Raw genomic sequence first — 21,223 nt, 5'->3', positions numbered from 1 at the left:
TAAGACTCTCGTTAATCCAACCACGTTGTCCGATTTCAAAAAGGCTTTACAGCGAAAGCAAAACATTAGATTATGTTAGGAGAGTACACAGCCAAAAATAATCACACAGCCATTTTCAAAGCAAGCATATATGTCACAAAAACACAAAACACAGCTAAATGCAGCACTAACCTTTGATCTTCATCAGATGACACTCCTAGGACATTATGTTATACAATACATGCATGTTTTGTTCAATCAAGTTCATGTTTATATCAAAAAACAGCTTTTTACATTAGCATGTGATGTTCAGCACTAGCATTCCCACCCAAAACTTCTGGTGAATTTACTAAATTATTCATGATAAGCGTTGACAAAATACATAACAATTATTTTAAGAATTATAGATACAGAACTCCTTTATGCAATCGCTATGTCAGATTTTAAAATAGCTTTTCGGCGAAAGCACATTTTGCAATATTCTGAGTACATAGCTCAGCCATCACGGCTAGCTAATTTGACACCCGCCAAGTTCGGGGCTCACTAAACTCACTAAACACTAAATTAGTTTTAGAAAAATGTGATTACCTTTGCTGTTCTTTGTCAGAATGCACTCCCAGGACTTCTACTTCAACAACAAATGTTTTTTGGGGTCGAAATAATCCATAGTTATATCCAAATACCTCCGTTTTGTTTGTGCGTTCAGGTCAGAATCCGAAGGGTGACGTGGGAGCGCATTTCGTGACAAAAAAATTCAAAATATTCCGTTACCGTACTTCGAAGCATGTCAAACGCTGTTTAAAATCAATTTTTATGCGATTTTTCTCGTAAAATAGCGATAATATTCCAACCGGGCGACGTTGTATTGATTCAAAGACTGAAAGAAAAACATGGAGTCATCTTGTGGACGCGCACTCCAGTGTCCATTGTTCCCTGCCTGACCACTCACAAAAACTCCTGCTGTTTTTCGCCCAGAGACTGCAGAGACGTCATTCCACTTTCTGGCGCCTTCTGAGAGCCAATGGAAGCCTTAGAAAATGTCACGTTACAGCAGAGATGCTGTATTTTTGATAGAGATGCCACAGAAGGAGAACAAATTGTCAGACAGGGCACTTCCTGTATGGAATCTTCTCAGGTTTTGGCCTGCCATATGAGTTATGTTATACACAGACTCCATTCAAACAGTTTTAGAAACTTTAGTGTTTTCTATCGAAATCTACTAATTATATGCATATTCTCGTTTCTCGGCAAGAGTAGTAACCAGTTTAAATCGGGTACGTTTTTTATCCGGCCGTGCAAATACTGCCCCCTAGCCCCAACAGGTTAATGAAAGCATAAAGATGCCATTTATTAGTTACATTGTTTTAGTTTGAACGTGCGGACTGACACTAAGAACAGAACAGCGGGAACGTTTCCCTCATCAGCGCTATTATTAGTGCAATGCCCCTTAAAGTGTAAAAAGGCAATTCTTGAGCATGCGGTGAGACATTGTTACTAATTTGTAAATAAAGCCACTTTGTTATTTAGAATGATTTATTTCTGTTTTTAGAGAGAGAAAAACCAAAAACCTACAGTCATCTCATGGGTCTCCCAGTCGAGGCCGGCACGGGTATTGAACCAGCATCTGTAGCAACACAGATTGCACAGCGATGCAGTGTCTTAGACCATTGCGCCACTCAGGCGCTGTACAACATGACTGGTCGGGAGTGGCCTACAGTACTACAGTAAGAGCAAAATAATCCTAATAAAAACCTCAGTGTAACAACAGTCGTGCACAATTATCAGTTTCTATTTAGGTTTATGTCGCCCATTCACTGTCAGCTAGAGACACAGTAGGACCCAAAAGCACAATCAGTGCTCTAACTCCCCCTTGTGCTGGTCTGGAGCTATGAAGTGGTGACGCAGGGTACCATACTAAACCACAAATGACCTCTAAATCCCGCAGCGTAAGCTCGCAACTTTTAAAGGAGGAACCACTAAGTCTAGGACAAGAATACTGACAACTGCCTGAAACATCTGTCTATGCGACAACCATGGGTACGTACGCCTGACGTATCCATTATGAACACAACCAGACTTTCTGTCGATTGACTCTCCAGCAGATGGACCTGTGACCACAGAGAGACAAGACATACACTCGTAAATATGTAAATTGCAATTTATTTTCGAATAAGCGGTCATTCATGTAAAGTGTTAGCTGATAACTACACTCATAGAAATTGCTGAGTTTCCCGCTCTTGAGCGCTCTACACCCCCTTTCCTTTGTCTACTAAGCCATCATACCGATTTTAGCCCCTCTAAGGACAATGTGTTAGTAACCAATATCTACTGTTTGTTCTTGTATTTCTGTGATTATTTAGTAAGTAAGTAAATAATTAAGCCAATTTGTGTATCGCTGATTCATCATTTAGGCTAGGGTCCGTGCAGATATCCAAGGGTTTGCGACGTTCAGTAACTGATGAGGTAATAATGATACATTAATAGAAGACTAATCGATAAGATATGACAGTATCTGATGAGTCGATTCAGGTAATAGACTCTAAACATTTTCCCGTGGTGCCCCGACTTCGTAGTTAACCTGTTGGGGCTAGGGGGCAGTATTTGCACGGCCAGATAAAAAAGTACCCGATTTAATCTGGTTACTACTCCTGCCCAGTAACTAGAATATGCATATAATTGCTTTGGATTTGGATAGAAAACACCCTAAAGTTTCTAAAACTGTTTGAATGGTGTCTGTGTGTATAACAGAACTCATATGGCAGGCCAAAACCTAAGAAGATTCCATGCAGGAAGTGGAAATCTGATTTGTGGAATCACCTTCAACACTTTGCCTATGAAACACACAGTGAGTTAGGATTCATTTAGCACTTCCTAAGGCTTCCACTAGATGTCAACAGTCTTTACAAAGTGGTTTGAGTCTTCTCCGGTAAAAACTGACCGAACGAGAGGCCTGGAAAGTTGGTCATAGGGGGAGGGCCATTACTACTATGACCCGGGCGCCCGTGGGTACCCTCTCGTTCCGAAACGTTTAGTAAAACAATGCAATCATCCGCCTTGAATATTATTGAAGCTCTGATTGAAAAAGGCCCTAAAGATTTATTTTATACAACGTTTGACATGTTTGAACGAACGTAAATATATATTTTTTGCACATTCGTGACGACAAGTCCCGCGCGCCTCGTACATTATGAGTAGCCTTCGGAACGTGCTAACAAGGAGCTATTGGGACATAAATTATTAACTTTTTCGAACAAAACTACATTTGTTGTGGACCTGGGATTCCTGGAAGTGCCTTCTGATGAAGATAATCAAAGGTAAGGGAATATTTACAATAGTATATTTGATATTAGATGGTTCCAAGTTGGCGCTAACCTGTATCGCCTAGCCTATTTTTCTGAGCATAGCACCTCGTTTATTGCAAAGTGTGATTTCCCAGTTATGTTATTTTTAAATCTGGCAATGCGGTTGCATTCACGAGATGTTAATCTATAATTCTTTGATTGACAATATTACATTTTAACAATGTTTTCGAATAGTAATTTTGTAAATTGTAGCACTGATTCACCGGAAGCATTTGAGGGAAAATATTTTCTGAACGTCACGCGCCGATGTAAAATTCGATTTTTATATATAAATATGGACTTTATCGAACAAAAAATCCATGTATTGTGTAACATGATGTCCTAGGCGTGTCATCTGATGAAGATTGTCAAAGGTTAGTGCTGCATTTAGCTGTGTTTTGGGTATTTGTGATGCATGCCAGTTGCTTTGAAAATGGCAGTGTGATTATTTTTGGCAGGGTACTCTCCTAACATAATCCTAACATAATCTAATGTTTTGCTGTGGGACGCAAACGTCCCACGTCCCACGTTGCCCAGACAGGTTATTCAAGTTTACATGATTGGTTTAATCACTTAATAATAATCACATATAGAGAATTGATTTGATAAAATAAGTCTTCACATTTAATGATAGTCCAGACACGGTGTTGGTGTGTTTGGACCATGATAGAACTTCAAGTTCCTTGGACACCAAGGAACTTGAAGTTCTCAACCCACTCCACTACAACCCCACCAATGTGAATGGGGGTCGTGCACTGGCCTCCATTTCCTGTAGTCCACGATCCGCTCCTTTTGTCTTGCTGATGTTGAAGTAGAGGTTGTTGTCCTGGCACCACACTGCCAGCTCTCATTGTCATCGGTGATCAGGCCTACCACCGTCGTGTCATCGGCAAACTTAATGATGGTGTTAGTTGTGTGTGGCCACGCAGCTTTGGGTAAACAGGGAGTACAGGAGGGGACTAAGCTCACCCCTGAGGGGCCCAGGTGTTGAGGGTCAGAGTGGCGGATGTGTTGTTGCCTATCCTGTCCCATCAGGAAGTCCAGGATCCAGTTGCAGTGGGAGGTGTTCAGGCCCAGGGTCCTTAGCTTAGTGATGAGCTTAGAGGGCACTAAGCTTTTGAACGCTTAGCTGTAGTCAATGAACAGCAGTCTCATGAAGTTGTTCCTTTTGTCCATGTGGGAAAGGGCAGTGTGGAGTGCAATAGAGATTGCATCATCTGTTGTGGCGGTATGCAAATTTCAGTGAGTCCAGGGTATCTGGGATGATGATGGTGGTGTTGTGAGCCATGACCAGCCTTTCAAAGCATTTCATGGCTACTGATGTGAGTGCTATGGGGCAATAGTAATTTAGTTCTTTGCCACATGGATTATGTTGGTCTGTTTGAAACATGTAGGTGTTACACACTGGATCCGAGAGAGGTTGGAAATGTTGTGGCGAAATCCTGCGCAGAGCCTTCACCGTGCGCTGCCACTTTAAGAGTGCAGCAGCAGTGAGGAAGAAGGAAATAAAGATGGCTCTTCCGGCTCTGTGTAGGAACTCTCGGTTGACACGGCAGTTTTGAGTGCACGTGCAACTCTGCAGAAGTCTTGCTTAGTTTCAGCGTGTTTAGTTTATAAAAGTTATACGTTTGATCGCCTTTGTTATCGTGCTACTCCTGATGAGTTGGAATCGTTCTATCCTCTGATCACATGGATTCCTAGCAACATTGTTGCAAGCTTTTGTCAAACAACCAAGGATTGTATCGGACTGACGAATACACGTTCAAGCCTGGATCCAACCGCTAAGCCAATTTCTCTTTCTATCTCCTCCAGTGCTTTACACTGAAATAATTGCTCTCTTTGTGCTGCACTCCCTTTTATGTTCAGGCAATAGTAGGTGACGAAACGGGAAATGCACAATGTTGCCCAACACTAGCTTGGTATATTCCAGTGAAATGTTATATTTATAAACTAGTTGCCAACGTAATTAGAGCAGTAAAAATACATGTTTAGTCATACCCGTAGTATACGGTCTGATACACTTCGGCTTTCAGCCAATCGGCATTCAGGGCTCAAACCACCCAGTTTATGAATTCAGGGCAATAGTAAAGGGCTTACATGTGTTCCATATATATACTGTATGTTACAGGAGAAGGTCAATTTGGGAAATGTATACGTTCCCTGTAACAACAATTCAAATTCAGTGTATGTTTAACCTTGGTGCCTTTCAGGTTTAACTGATAAAATGTCCAATTATAATCACATGGCAGGCAAGTCACCAAGTTCACTCAAATGATCGATGTTCAGCTCTGGCAAACAGGCTACACTCTAGGCTGTCTCTTCTGCTGATGTGTGTGTGGTAGCGGTACAAAAATCTTTATCTCATTGTCATGGATTATTGTACACAGCCCATCTGTAAATAGCCCATCCAACCAACTACCTACCTCATCCCCATATATATATTTTTTCTGCTCTTTTGCACACCAGTATTTATACTTTGCCATACTCATCTGCACATCTATCACTCCAGTGTTAATTGCTAAATTGTAATTACTTCGCCACTATGGCCTATTTATTGCCTTACCTCCTTAGTTAATTTTTACACACTGTATACGGATATTCTATTGTTATTGACCGTACGTTTGTTTATCCCATGTGTAACTCCGTTGTTTGTGTTGCACTGCTTTGCTTTATCTTGGCCAGGTCGCCGATGTAAATGAGAACTTGTTCTCAACTGGCCTACCTGGTTAAATAAAGGTGGAATATTTTTTTATTTTTATATTAACGGGCCATTGAATATTTCAGAATCTAGACCAAACTAAACCTGTGTTCTGTCTGGATTGTTTGTAATTGATGAGTACATCGATGCCTTCTACAGGTGCAGTTTGGCCATGCTGGAGCCTGTGCTAATCAGGCCTTTGAAACGGCAGTGGCTAAGAACCAAGCTCTGAGGGATGCTGGAGCCTTTGTTCCCAAGAGCTTTGACGAACTGGGCGACGTCATCAGGTAACTGTCAATCAACACAGATACTGTCACCATGAAGACAGTACTGCTCTGAAGACGGGGTCATCAATTTGAGACTTTAAAGTGCTTCAGACACGCTCAAGATTAAATATAATGAATGAGTTTTGGTTTATTTCTGTTGAGTAATGTTTTCAGTAGCTTAAAAGGTCAATTTAATTGAGCACGTCAACTCATTATTCTAGCCATCAAATTCATCAATAGCCTAATATCGAGCCATCTCTGTGAACCAGTGCTTGTGTTAGAGAGGTTTGAAAATTGCTGGTTGAGTGTCTTGGTTTCATTTCGGCCTATGCGTCATGAAATTACAAAATTATACTAAAAGATCTGTCCATGTTAACTTTAATCTGTGCTTCTGGGTTATAACAGGACAGTGTATGACGAACTGGTGGCCAATGGAACCATTGTTCCCGCTCAGGAGGTTCCACCCCCAACCGTGCCAATGGACTACTCCTGGGCAAGGGTAAGAAGACCTAGTATTCTACCTTCAAAATAACTGAATATACCTTCAGAAAGTATTAATACCCTTTGACTTATTCCTAATTTTGTTGTTACACCATGAATTCAAAATAGATGAAATTGACCCGTAATAACCCTTAACTTCTCTAGGGCCGGCGGGACGAAATCGTCCCACCTACGTAACAGCCAGTGGAATCCTGTGGCGCGTTATTCAAATACCTTAGAAATGCTATTACTTCAATTTCTCAAACATATGACTATTTTACACCATTTTAAAGACAAGACTCTCGTTAATCTAACCACACTGTCCGATTTCAAAAAGGCTTACAACGAAAGCAAAACATTAGATTATGTCAGCAGAGTACCAAGCCAGAAATAATCAGACACCCATTTTTCAAGCTAGCATATAATGTCACAAAAACCCAGAAGACATGCAGCACTAACCTTTGATGATCTTCATCAGATGACACACCTAGGACATTATGTTTATACAATACATGCATGTTTTGTTCAATCAAGTTTATATTTATATCAAAAAACAGCTTTTTACATTAGCATGTGACGTTCAGAACTAGCATACCCCCCGCAAACTTCCGGTGAATTTACTACAAATTTACTAAATTACTCACGATAAACGTTCACAAAAAGCATAACAATTATTTTAAGAATTATAGATACAGAACTCCTCTATGCACTCGATATGTCCAATTTTAAAATAGCTTTTTGGTGAAAGCACATTTTGCAATATTCTCAGTAGATAGCCCGGCATCACAGGGCTAGCTATTTAGACACCCAGCAAGTTCAGCACTCACCAAAGTCAGATTTACTATAAGAAAAATGTTATTACCTTTGGTGTTCTTCGTCAGAATGCACTCCCAGGACTTCTACTTCAATAACAAATGTTGGTTTGGTCCCAAATAATCCATAGTTATATCCAAACAGCGGCGTTTTGTTCGTGCGTTCAAGACACTATCCGAAAGGGTAAAGAAGGGTGACAAGCATGGCGCATTTTGTGACAAAAAAAATCGAAATATTCCATTACCGTACTTCGAAGCATGTCAACCGCTGTTTAAAATCAATTTTTATGCCATTTTTCTCGTAAAAAAGCGATAATATTCCGACTGGGAATCTGCATTTAGGTAAACAGACGAAAGAAAATAAAGCACGGGGTCGACTCGGGCACGCGCCTAAGCCCATTCTCCTCTGATCGGCCAGTTGCCAAACGCGATAATGTGTTTCAGCCAGAGGCTGCCTCGATATCATTCAGCTTTTTCCCGGGCTCTGAGAGCCTATGGGAGCCGTAGGAAGTGTCACGTTACAGCAAAGATCCTCAGTCTTCAATAAAAAGAGCCAAGATGAACAACAACTTGTCAGACAGGCCACTTCCTGTACAGAATCTTCTCAGGTTTTTGCCTGCCATATGAGTTCTGTTATACTCACAGACACCATTCAAACAGTTTTAGAAACTTTAGGGTGTTTTCTATCCAAAGCCAATAATTATATGCATATTCTAGTTACTGGGCAGGAGTAGTAAACAGATTAAATCGGGTACGTTTTTTTATCCGGCCGTGTCCCCCTACCCCCAACAGGTTAATGAGTTTTTTTTTTGCATATGTATTTAACATGAAATACAGTATCTAATTTACATAACTATTCACACCCCTGAGTCAATACATGTTAAAAATCACCTTTGGCAGCAATTGAGCTGAGTATTTCTGGGTAAGTCTCTTAAGAGCTTTTCACACCTGGATTGTAGAATATTTGCTCATTATTCTTTAACCTCTCTGGGCCAGTGGGACGTTTGCGTCCCACCCTAGTCAACAGCCATTGGAATCGCGTGGCGCGAAATACAAATACCTCAAAAATGCTATAACTTCAATTTCTCAAACATATGACTATTTTACATATACGGGACGGACATCCAGCGAAAAATCATATCGCCATTAGCATAACAAAATTTAATAATTATTATTATTTATTTTTTTTAAATCAAATTATATCGTTTTATAGATGCACCTCTCCTGAATCGAACCACGTTGTCCGATTTCAAAAAGGCTTTACAGCAAAAGCAAAACATTAGATTATGTTAGAGGAGTATATCGTAAAAGTATCCACATAGCCATTCTCCGACCAAACACATGCATCACAAATAACCCAAAAACAGCTAAATGCAGCACTAACCTTTGACAATCTTCATCAGATGACACACCTAGGACATCATGTTAAACAATACATGCATTATTTTGTTCGATAAAGTTCATATTTATATATAAAAACAGCATTTTACATCGGTGCGTAACGTTGACTAACTATTTTCCCTCAAATGCATCCGATGAAACAGAGCTACAATTTACTAAATTACTATTCGAAAACATTTTTAAAATGTAATATTGTCATTCTAAGATTTATAGATGAATATCTCTTGAAAGCACCTGTAATACCAGATTTTAAAATTAACTTTACTGGGTAATCATACTTTGCGATGAAAGGGGATGCGATACTCTGAAAAATAGGCTAACGTTACATGTCAGCGCCATCTTGGAACAATCGCATATCACATCTAGTCTTGTATACTATTGTCAATAATCCCTTACCTTTGGTTGTCTTCATCAGAAAGCACTTCCAGGAATCCCAGGTCCACAACAAATGTATTTTCGTTCGAAAAAGTTCATACATTATGTTCCATTAGCTTGTTCTTGTTAGCGCGTCTGAAGGATGATCCAAATCCTCCGTCGGGCATTTTACGGGACATTTCGACAAAAAGCATTTGTTTCCCATTTAGGTTCGTTCAAACATGTCAAACGTTGTATAACATAAATCTTCAGGGCGTTTTTCAACAAGAGAGCCAATAAGATTCGAGGGGGACGATTGCATTGGGTTTCAAAACGTTTCGAAAGGGGAGGGTAACCAGGGGCGCCGGCGTCATAATGGTGATGGCCCTCTCCGTGTGACCACGTTCCACAGCGTCTCATTCATTCAATTTTAACAGTAGAAGGCTCAAACCAATTTGTGAAGACTGGGGACATCTAGTGGAAGCAATAGGAAGTGCTCAATGTACCATAGCTCACAGTGTGATTAATAGGCAACGTGATGAAGTTGAGTTCGCAATTCAGAATTCCACTTCCTGTTTCCATCTGTCTCGGGGTTTTGACTGCCATATGAGTTCTGTTATACTCAGACACCATTCAAACAGTTTTAGAAACTTTAGGGTGTTTTCTATCCACAAGTATTAATTATATGCATATCCTAGCTTCTGAGTTTGAGTAGGAGGCCATTTAAAATGGGCACGAATCTTTTAAAAAAATCGCTTTAGCGCCCCCTATCCTAGGGGAACGCCAAGAGGTTAACCTCTCTAGGCTAGGCGGGACGAATTCGTCCCACCTACGTAACAGCCACTGCTATCCTGTGGCGCGATTTTCAAAACCTTAAAAATCCTATTACTTCAATTTCTCAAACATATGACTATTTTACAGCCATTTAAAGACAAGACTCTCATTAATCTAACCACACTGTCCGATTTCAAAAAGGCTTTACAACGAAAGCAAAACATTAGATTATGTCAGCAGAGTACCAAGCCAGAAATAATCAGACACCCATTTTTCAAGCCAGCATATAATGTCACCAAAACCCAGAAGACAGCTAAATGCAGCACTCACCTTTGATGATCTTCATCAGATGACAACCCTAGGACATTATGTTATACAATACATGCATGTTTTGTTCAATCAAGTTCATATTTATATCAAAAACCAGCTTTTTACATTAGCATGTGACGTTCAGAACTAGCATACCCCCCCGCAAACTTCCGGGGAATTCGCTAACATTTTACTAAATTACTCACGATAAACGTTCACAAAAAGCATAATTATTTTAAGAATTATAGATACAGACCTCCTCTATGCACTCGATATGTCCGATTTTAAAATAGCTTTTTGGTGAAAGCACATTTTGCAATATTCTAAGTACATAGCCCAGGCATCACGGGCTCGCTATTTAGACACCCGGCAAGTTTAGCACTCACCGTAATCATATTTACTATTATAAAATTTCATTACCTTTTGTTGTCTTCGTCAGAATACACACCCAGGACTGCTACTTAAATAACAAAACGTTGGTTTGGTCCAAAATAATCCATCGTTATATCCGAATAGCGGCGTTTTGTTCGTGCGTTCCAGACACTATCCGAAATAGTAAAGAAGTGTCACGCACATGGCGCAATTCGTGACAATAAAATTCTAAGTATTCCATTACCGTACTTCGAAGCATGTCAACCGCTGTTTAAAATCAATTTTTACGACATTTTTCTCGTAGAAAAGCGATAATATTCCGACAGGGAATCTCCTTTTCGGCAAACAGAGGAAAAAATCCCAAAGGCGGGGGCGGTCGGGGTCACGCGCATAAGCTAGTGTCTCTTGATCGGCCACTTGAGAAAGGCGATAATGTGTTTCAGCCTGGGGCTGGAATGACGACATTCTGTTTTTTCCCGGGCTCTGAGCGCCTATGGACGACGTGGGAAGTGTCACGTTAGAGCAGAGATCCTTAGTAAATGATAGAGATGGAAAAGAAGTTCAACAAATGGTCAGACAGGCCACTTCCTGTAAAGGAATCTCTCAGGTTTTGACCTGCCATTTGAGTTCTGTTATACTCACAGACACCATTCAAACAGTTTTAGAAAATTTAGGGTGTTTTCTATCCATATGTAATAAGTATATGCATATTCTAGTTACTGGGTAGGAGTGGTAACCAGATTAAATCGGGTATGTTTTTTTATCCAGCCGTGTCAATGCTGCCCCCTAGCCCTAACAGGTTAATCTAACCACGTTGTCCGATTTCAAAAAGGCTTTACAGCGAAAACAAAACATTAGATTATGTCAGAGTACCCTGCCAAAAATAATCACACAGCCATTTTCAAACCAAGCATATATGTCACAAAAACCACAACCAGAGCTAAATGCAGCACTAACCTTTGATGATCTTCATCAGATGTCACTCCTAGGACATTATGTTATACAATACATGCATGTTTTGTTCAATCAAGTTCATATTTATATCAAAAACCAGCTTTTTACATTAGCATGTGATGTTCAAAACTAGCATACCCACCGAAAACTTCCGGTGAATTTACTAAATTACTCATGATAAGCGTTGACAAAATACATAACAATTATTTTAAGAATTATAGATACAGAACTCCTTTATGCAATCGCTATGTCCGATTTTAAAATAGCTTTTTGGCGAAAGCACATTTTGCAATATTCTGAGTACATAGCTCAGCCATCAAAGGGTAGCTAATTTGACACCCACCAAGTTTGGGGCTCACTAAACTCAGAATTACTGTTAGAAAAATTGGATTACCTTTGCTGTTCTTCGTCAGAATGCACTCCCAGGACTTCTACTTCAACAACAAATGTTGTTTTGGTTCCAAATAATCCATAGTTATATCCAAATACTTCCGTTTTGTTCGTGCGTTCAGGTCAGTATCCGAAGGGTAACGCACGAGCGCATTTCGTGACAAAAAATGTAAAAATATTCCATTACCGTACTTAGAAGCATGTCAAACGCTGTTTAAAATCAATTTTTATTTTATTTTTCTCGTAAAATAGCGATAATATTCCAACCGGGCAATGTTGTAGTCATTCAACGACTGAAAGAAAAAAATGGAGAAGTCTCGTGACTTCTCGTGAATGCGCATCTGTCTCACTGTCCCCAGGCAGGCAACTTACAAACTCTGCTGCTGTACTTTGCCCAGAGACAGGAGACACGTCATTCCGCTTTCTGAACAGTTTAGAGAGCCAATGGAAGCCTTAGAAAATGTCACGTAACAGCACAGATGCTGTATTTTCGATAGAGATGCAACAGAAGGACAACAATTTGTCAGACAGGGCACTTCCTGCATGGAATCTTCTCAGGTTTTGGCCTGCCATATGAGTTATGTTATACACAGACTCCATTCAAACAGTTTTAGAAACTTTAGTGTTTTCTATCCAAATCTACTAATTATATGCATATTCTCGTTTCTGGGCAAGAGTAGTAACCAGTTTAAATCGGGTACGTTTTTTATCTGGCCGTGAAAATACTGCCCCCTAGCCCCAACAGGTTAACAAATTCTTCAAGTTCTGTCAAATTGGTTTGTTGATCATTGTTAGACAACCATTTTCAAGTCTTGCCGCAGATTTACGTCAAAACTGTAACTTGGCCGCTCAGAAACATTTAACTGTCTTTCTGTTAACCTCTATGGGCTAGGTGGGACGCTAGCGTGCCACCCGTGGTGCACTCCATCAACAGCAGGTGCATTTCAAGAGCGGCAAATTTGAATCCAAATAAATGTCAAAATTCAAATTTTTCAAACATACAACTATTTTACACCCTTTGAAAGATAAACATCTCCTTAATCTAACCACGTTTTACGATTTCAAAAAGGTTTTACGGCGAAAGCATAAATTTAGAGTATGTTAGGACAGTACATTTACAAGAGTTGTGTGTAATGTTTTGTCAAGTCAAAGACAGGGTCACCAAAACCATAAAACCAGCTAAAATGATGCACTAACCTTTTACAATCTCCATCAGATGACACTCCTAGGACATTATGTTAGACAATGCATGCATTTTTAGTTCTATCAAGTTCATATTTATATCCAAAAACAGCGTTTTACTATGGCATTGATGTTGAGGAAATCGTTTCCCTCCAATAACCGGCAGTCAAGTCAGCGTCACAAATTAAATAATTAAAATTAGAAAACATTGGTAAAATATTATATTGTCATTTAAAGAATTATAGATTTACATCTCTTGAACGCAATCAACTTGCCAGATTTAAAAATAACCTTACTGGGAAATCACACTTTGCAATAATCTGAGCACTGCGCCCAGAAAAATACGCGTTGCGATACAGACTAGACGTCATGTTGGGGAGATCTAAAATCGAAAATACTATGTAAATAATCCATTACCTTTGATTCTCTTCATCAGATGTCACTTCCAGGTATCACAGGTCCATAACGAATGTAGTTTTGTTCAAAAAAGCTCATCATTTATGTCCAAAAATCTCCGTCTTGTTAGCACATGATCTAAGCCAGCCGGACTTCTCGTCATGAACGAGGGGAAAAAATATATTTACGTTCGTTCAAACATGTCAAACGTTGTATAGCATAAATCATTAGGGCCTTTTTTAACCAGAACATGAATAATATTCAAGGTGGACGAATGCATACTCTTTTATAACGTATTGGAACGAGGGTACCCAACATGAACTCGCGCGCCAGGTGTCTAATGGGACATCATCGTTCCATGGCTCTTGTTCGGTCAGATCTCCCTCCAGAAGACTCAAAACACTTTGTAAAGGCTGGTGACATCTAGTGGAAGCAATAGGAAGTGCCAAAATATTCCTCAGCCCCTGTGTTTTTCAATGGGATAGGTTTAAAGGTAATACAACACATCAGGTATCCACTTCCTGTCAGAAAATGTCTCAGGGTTTTGCCTGCCAAATGAGTTCTGTTATACTCACAGACACCATTCAAACAGTTTTAGAAACTTTAGAGTGTTTTCTATCCATATATAATAAGTATATGCATATTCTAGTTACTGGGTAGGATTAGTAACCAGATTAAATCGGGTACATTTTTTTATCCAGACATGCAAATGCTGCCCCCTAGCCCTAACAGGTTAAGCAACTCCAGTGTAGATTTGGCCTCGTGTTTTAGGTTACTGTCCTGCTGGAAGGTGAATTTGTTTCAGTGTCTGGTGGAAAGCCGAATGAACAATGTTTTCCTCTAGGATTTTGGCTGTGCATAGCTCCATTCCATTTATTTTTTATTATGCAAAAACTCCCCAGTCCTTAATGATTACAAGCATACCCATATCATGATGCAATCGGCACTAAAGGTTACATTTATGATTGAAAATAATGGAGAGTGGTACTCAGTAATGTGTTGAATTGGATTTGCCCCAAGCATAGCACTTTGTATTCAGGACATTTTTTTTCCCCAGTATTATTTTAGTGCCTTGTTGCATGTTTTGGAATATTTTTTTATTCTGTACAAGTTTCTTTCTTTTTACTCTGTCAATTAGGTTAGTATTGTGGCTTAACTACAATGTTCTTGATCCATCCATCCTAACTGTTTTAAAGTCACAATTTAGGCTTGCCCTATCAAAGGGGTTGAATACATATTGACTGAAGACATTTCAACTTTTCATTTTTTTAATTAATGTGTAAAAAAAAATCAAACATAATTCCACTTTTACATTATGGGGTATTGTGTGTAGGCCAGTGACAAATCTAAATAGTATCCATTTTAAATTCAGGCTGTAACACAACAAAATGTGGAAAAAGTGATTGTTTTTTTTGCTGTGTAGGTGTAAATATAGGCAGCAGTAATGGTTCTGTTGGATCATGGTACTGGTAAAACCAATGTGTTGAATTTCCCCAGGGTACTTGCATCAGAGCTTGCTTCATTCTTTATCTTCTTCGCCAAGACACTAAACTTATGCACTGAAGAATGCTTTTAGCTGAAACGTTTGTGTATTATTATTATAAAACACTAAAAACAAACATGCTCTTTGACAATAGTAGAAGTTGTGGACCTTCTGAATTTTTTGTGGATAACCTCTATTTACAAGAAACCGTTTGGGAGACCATAATGGTTTTCCATTCCATTTCCTTGTTTAGGCAATCTGCAGTTGCTACATCCATTTTTGAATTTTTTTTATTTACTTTAAAATGAATGGTACCCATTTGATTCTTGAAGAATATAAGTTATAAATGCCTCATGTGCTTAGTTCAACTCTTACCCCATCAGAACCCAAAATACAGTATAAGCTTGTTTTACCTCTTTTGTTTTTAAACAATTTAAATCTAAACAAACTCTGTATAGCCTCAAAACATGGTTAAAACTATACTTTTGATATCATGGATGAATAATCTTTGTATCCAGAGCCCTCTCCATGAGTTTGAGTGGTTACATTTCTCCAGCCCCATCCCTCAGCTGTTTATCAAATCAGTGGTTATTATTGTTATTATTGGGACTGCAGATTGCCCCTTTAACAAAACCATATCTATTGTCTTTCCTTCTGTCTCCCTAGGAGCTGGGTCTGATCCGCAAGCCCGCCTCCTTCATGACCAGCATCTGTGACGAGCGCGGCCAGGAGCTCATATACGCAGGCATGCCCATCACCGAGGTGTTCAAGGAAGAGATGGGCCTGGGAGGTGTGCTGGGCCTGCTCTGGTTCCAACGCAGGTGAGAGTACAGTCTGGCCCCCTAGCAAAGAGACAAGAGTCCATTCTGTTTGGTCAGTGACTAATGAACTGGACGCTAGTATACACATTGCAGTATCTTCCAGGTCTGAAGTCCTGTTGCTCGTCTTCTCCCTGCCGCTAAATTAATTTAAAAAAATATATTTATATCACCTTTATTTAACCAGATAGGCTAGTTGAGAACAAGTTCTCATTTACAACTGCGACCTGGACAAGATAAAGCAAAGCAGTTCGACACATACAACAACACAGAGTTACACATGGAATAAACAAACATACAGTCAATAATACAATAGAAAAGGTCTATATACAGTGTGTGCAAATGAGGTAAGATAAGGGAGGTAAATAGGCCATGGTGGTGAAATGATTACAATATAGAAATTAAACACTGCAGTGATAGATGTGCGTGCAAGTAGAGATACTGGGGTGCAAAGGAGGAAAATAAATAACAGTATGGGGATGAGGTAGTTGAATGTACAGGTGCAGTGATATGTGAGCTGGTCTGACAGCTGGTGTTTAAGCTAGTGAGGGAGATATGAGTCTCCAGCTTCAGTGATTTTTGCAGTTCGTTCCAGTCATTGGCAGCAGAGAACTGGAAGGAACGGCGGCTGAAGGAGGAATTGGCTTTGGGGGTGACCAGTGAAATATACCTGCTGGAGCGTGTGCTATGGGTGGGTGCTGCTATAGTGACCAGCGAGCTGAGATAAGGCAGGGCTTTACCTAGCAGACTTATAGATGACCTGGAGCCAGTGGGTTTGGCGACAAATATGAAGCGAGGGCCAGCCAACGAGAGCATACAGGTCGCAGTGGTGGGTAGTATATGGGGCTTTGGTGACAAAACGGATGGCACTGTGATAGACTGCATCCAATTTGCTGAGTAGAGTGTTGGTGGCTATTTTGTAAATGACATCGCCGAAGTCCTGGATTGGTAGGATGGTCAGTTTTACGAGGGTATGTTTGGCAGCATGAGTGAATGATGCTTTGTTGCGAAATAGGACGCCGATTCTAGATGTAATTTTGGATTGGAGATGCTTAATGTGAGTCTGGAAGGAGAGTTTACAGTCTAACCAGACGCTTAGGCATTTGCAGTTGTCCACATATTTTAAGTCAGAACCGTCCAGAGTAGTGATGCTGGACGGGTGGGCAGGTATGGGCAGCGATCGGTTGAAGGGCATGCATTTAGTTTTACTTGCATTTAAGAGCAGTTGGAGGCCACGGAAGGAGAGTTGTATGGCATTGAAGCTCGTCTGGAGGTTGGTTAACCTGTTGGGGATAGGGGGCAGTATTTACACGGCCGGATAAAAAACGTACCCGATTTAATCTGGTTACTACTCCTGCCCAGTCACTAGAATATGCATATAATTATTGGCTTTGGATAGAAAACACCCTAAAGTTTCTAAAACTGTTTGAATGGTGTCTGTGAGTATAACAGAACTCATATGGCAGGCAAAAACCTGAGAAGATTCTGAACAGGAAGTGGCCTGTCTGACAAGTTCTTGTTCATCTTGGCTCTTTTTATTGAAGACTGAGGATCTTTGCTGTAACGTGACACTTCCTACGGCTCCCATAGGCTCTCAGAACCCGGGAAAAAGCTGAATGATATCGAGGCAGCCCCTGGCTGAAACACATTAGCGCGTTTGGATAGTGGCCTGTCAGAGGACCATCAGACTGGGGCTCGCGCACGAGGGCACGAGATGTTTTTATTTTCCCTCTCTTTGAATGAAAACCACCACTCCCGGTCGGAATATTATCGCTTTTTTATGAGAAAAATGGCATAAAAATTGATTTTAAACAGCGGTTGACATGCTTCGAAGTACGGTAATGGAATATTTCGATTTTTTTTTGTCACGAAATGCGTCGTGCTCGTCACCCTTTACCATTCGGATAGTGTCTTGAACGCACGAACAAAACGCCGCTATTTGGATATAACTATGGATTATTTGGGACCAAACCAACATTTGTTATTGAAGTAGAAGTCCTGGGAGTGCATTCTGACGAAGAACAGCAAAGGTAATACCATTTTTCTTATAGTAAATCTGACTTTGGTGAGTGCTAAACTTGCTGGGTGTCTAAATTGCTAGCCCTGTGATGCCGGGCTATCTACTGAGAATATTGCAAAATGTGCTTTCACCGAAAAGCTATTTTAAAATCGGACATAGCGAGTGCATAGAGGAGTTCTGTATCTATAATTCTTAAAATAATTGTTATGCTTTTTGTGAACGTTTATCGTGAGTAATTTCGTAAATTCACCCGAAGTGTTCGGTGGGAATGCTAGTCACATGCTAATGTAAAAAGCTGGTTTTTGATATAAAGATGAACTTGATTGAACAAAACATGCATGTATTGTATAACATAATGTCCTAGGGGTGTCATCTGATGAAGATCATCAAAGGTTAGTGCTGCATTTAGCTGTGGTTTGGGTTTATGTGACATTATATGCTAGCTTGAAAAATGGGTGTCTGATTATTTCTGGCTGGGTACTCTGCTGACATAATCTAATGTTTTGCTTTCGTTGTAAAGCCTTTTTGAAATCGGACAGTGTGGTTAGATTAACGAGAGTCTTGTCTTTAAAATGGTGTAAAATAGTCATATGTTTGAGAAATTGAAGTAATAGCATTTCTAAGGTATTTGAATATCACGCCACGGGATTACACTGGCTGTTGAGCAAGCGTCCCACCTAGCCCAGAGAGGTTAACACAGTGTCCAAAGAAGGACCAGAAGTATACAGAATGGTGTCGTCTGCGTTAGACGTGGTTCAGAGAATCACCAGCAGCAAGAGCGACATCATTGATGTATACAGAGAAAAGAGTTGGCCTGAGGATTCAACCCTGTGGCACCACCATAGACTGCCAGAGGTCTGGACAACAGGCCCTCCGATTTGACACACTGAACTCTGTCTGAGAAGTAGTTGGTGAACCAGGCAAGGCAGTCATTTGAGAAACCAAGGCTGTTTAGTCTGCCGATAAGAATGTGGTGATTGACAGAGTCGAAAGCCTTGGCCAGGTCGATGAATACAGCTGCACAGTATTGTCTCTTATCGATGGCGGTTATGATATCGTTTAGGACCTTGAGCGTGGCTGAGGTGCACCCACGGCCAGCTCGGAAATCAGATTGCATAGCGGAGAAGGTACGGTGGGATTCCAAATGGTCGGTGATCTGTTTAACTTGGCTTTCGAAGACATTAGAAAGGCAGGGTAGGATAGATATAGGTCTGTAGCAGTTTGGATCGAGTGTCTCCCCCTTTAAAGAGGGGGATGACCGTGGCAGCTTTCCAATCTTTGGGGATCTCAGACGATGCGAAAGAGGTTGAACAGGCTAGTAATAGGGGTTGCAACAATTTTGGCGGATCATTTTAGAGAGGGTCCAGATTGTCTAGCCCGGCTGATTTGTAGGCGTCCAGATTTTGCAGCTCTTTCTGAATGTCAGCTATCTGGATTTGGGTGAAGAAGAAATGGGGGGGGCTTGGGCAAGTTGCTGTGCAGTTGCTGATGCAGGGCTGTTGACTGGGTTAGGGGTAGCCAGGTGGAAAGCATGGCCAGCCGTAGAAAAATGCTTATTGAAATTCTCGATTATTGTGGATTAGAGGTCGGCCGATTTTAAATAGGGGCCAATTTCAAGTTTTCATCACAATTGGTATTTTTGGACACTGATTTACGTTTTTTTTTTTTTATATATATTTTTTTATTTCACTAGGCAAGTCAGTTAAGAACACATTCTTATTTTCAATGACGGCCTAGGAACTATGGGTTAACTGCCTTGTTCAGGGGCAGAACGACAGATTGCCACCTCTGGGATTCGTTTTTGCAACCTTCCGGTTACTAGTCCAACGTTCTAACCACCTGCCTTACATTGCACTCCACGAGGAGCCTGCGTGGCAGGTTGACTACCTGTTACGCGAGGGCAGCAAGAAGCCAAGGTAAGTTGCTAGCTAGCATTAAACTTATCTTAACATAATCACTAGTTAACTACACATGGTTGATGATATTACTAGTTTATCTAGCGTGTCCTGCGTTGCATATAATCGATGCGGTGCCTGTTAATTTCTCATTGAATCACAGCCTACTTCGACAAACGGGTGATGATTTAACCAGCGCATTTGCGAAAAAAGCACTGTCGTTGCACCAATGTACCTAACCATAAACATCAATGCCTTTCTTTAAAATCAATACACAAGTATATATTTTTAAACCTGCATATTTAGTTAATATTGCCTGCTAACATGAATTTCTTATAACTAGGGATGTGACGTTGTGTTACTTCTCTTGCGTTCCGTGCAAGCAGTCAGGGTATATACAGCAGTTTGGGCCGCCTGGCTCATTGCGAACTGTGTGAAGTCCATTTATTCCTAACAAAGGCTGTAATTAATTTGCCAGAATTGTACATAATTATGACATAACATTGAAGGTTGTACAATGTAACAGGAATATTTAGACTTAGGGATGCCATCCGTTAGATATAATACGGAGCGGTTCCGTATTTCACTGAGAAGAAGAAACGTTTGATTTCGAAATTATAGTTTCCGGATTCAACCATTTTATTCAACCATTTTAATGACCAAAGGCTCGTATTTCTTTGTGATATGTTATAATTAAGTCTGATTTGATAGAGCAGTCTGACTGAGCGATGGTAGGCACCAGCAGGCTCGTAAGCATTCATTCAAACAGCACTTTTGTGCCTTTGCCAGCAGCTCTTCGCAATGCTTCAAGCATTGTGCCGTTTATGACTTCAAGCCTATCAACTCCCGAGATTAGGCTTGCGTAACCGATGTGAAATGGCTAGCTAGTTAGCGAGGTGCACACTAATAGCGTTTCAAACGTCACTCGCTCTAAGACTTGGAATAGCTGTTCCCCTTGCTCTGCATGGGTAACGCTGCTTCGAGGGTGGCTGTTGTCGATGTGTTCCTGGTTCGGGCCCAGGCAGGAGCGAGGAGAGGGACGGAAGCTATACTGTTACACTGGCAATACTAAAGTGCCTATAAGAACATCCAATAGTCAAAGGTATATGAAATACAAATCGTATAGAGAAATAGTCCTATAATAACTACAACCTAAAACTTCTTACCTGGGAATATTGAAGACTCATGTTAAAAGGAACCACCAGCTTAAATATGTTCTCATGTTCTGAGCAAGGAACTTAAATGTTAGCTTTTTTACATGGCACATATTGCACTTTTACTTTTCCAACACTTTGTTTT

The 21,223-nt window shown here is 40.4% G+C and overlaps 1 protein-coding gene across 5 annotated transcripts in view; it reads left to right on the top strand.

Moving 5' to 3' along the window:
• Positions 1–21,223, top strand: part of LOC106589258 (ATP-citrate synthase) — a 127,227-nt gene that overhangs the window by 68,898 nt on the left and 37,106 nt on the right. For all 5 annotated transcript variants that reach the window (XR_006762624.1, XM_014178975.2, XM_014178973.2 and 2 more), the window contains 3 exons: positions 6,178–6,305; positions 6,690–6,783; positions 15,858–16,012. Coding sequence is in view for 4 of the 5 variants with exons in the window: in XM_014178975.2 (XP_014034450.1) it covers positions 6,178–6,305; positions 6,690–6,783; positions 15,858–16,012 (377 nt within the window). In the remaining variant the exon portion in view is untranslated. The remainder of the gene's footprint in view (positions 1–6,177; positions 6,306–6,689; positions 6,784–15,857; positions 16,013–21,223) is intronic.

Source organism: Salmo salar, chromosome ssa28 (genome assembly GCF_905237065.1).
Source record: "Salmo salar chromosome ssa28, Ssal_v3.1, whole genome shotgun sequence".
Classification (NCBI taxonomy): domain Eukaryota; kingdom Metazoa; phylum Chordata; class Actinopteri; order Salmoniformes; family Salmonidae; genus Salmo; species Salmo salar.
This window is presented reverse-complemented; position numbering and strand designations above follow the sequence as displayed.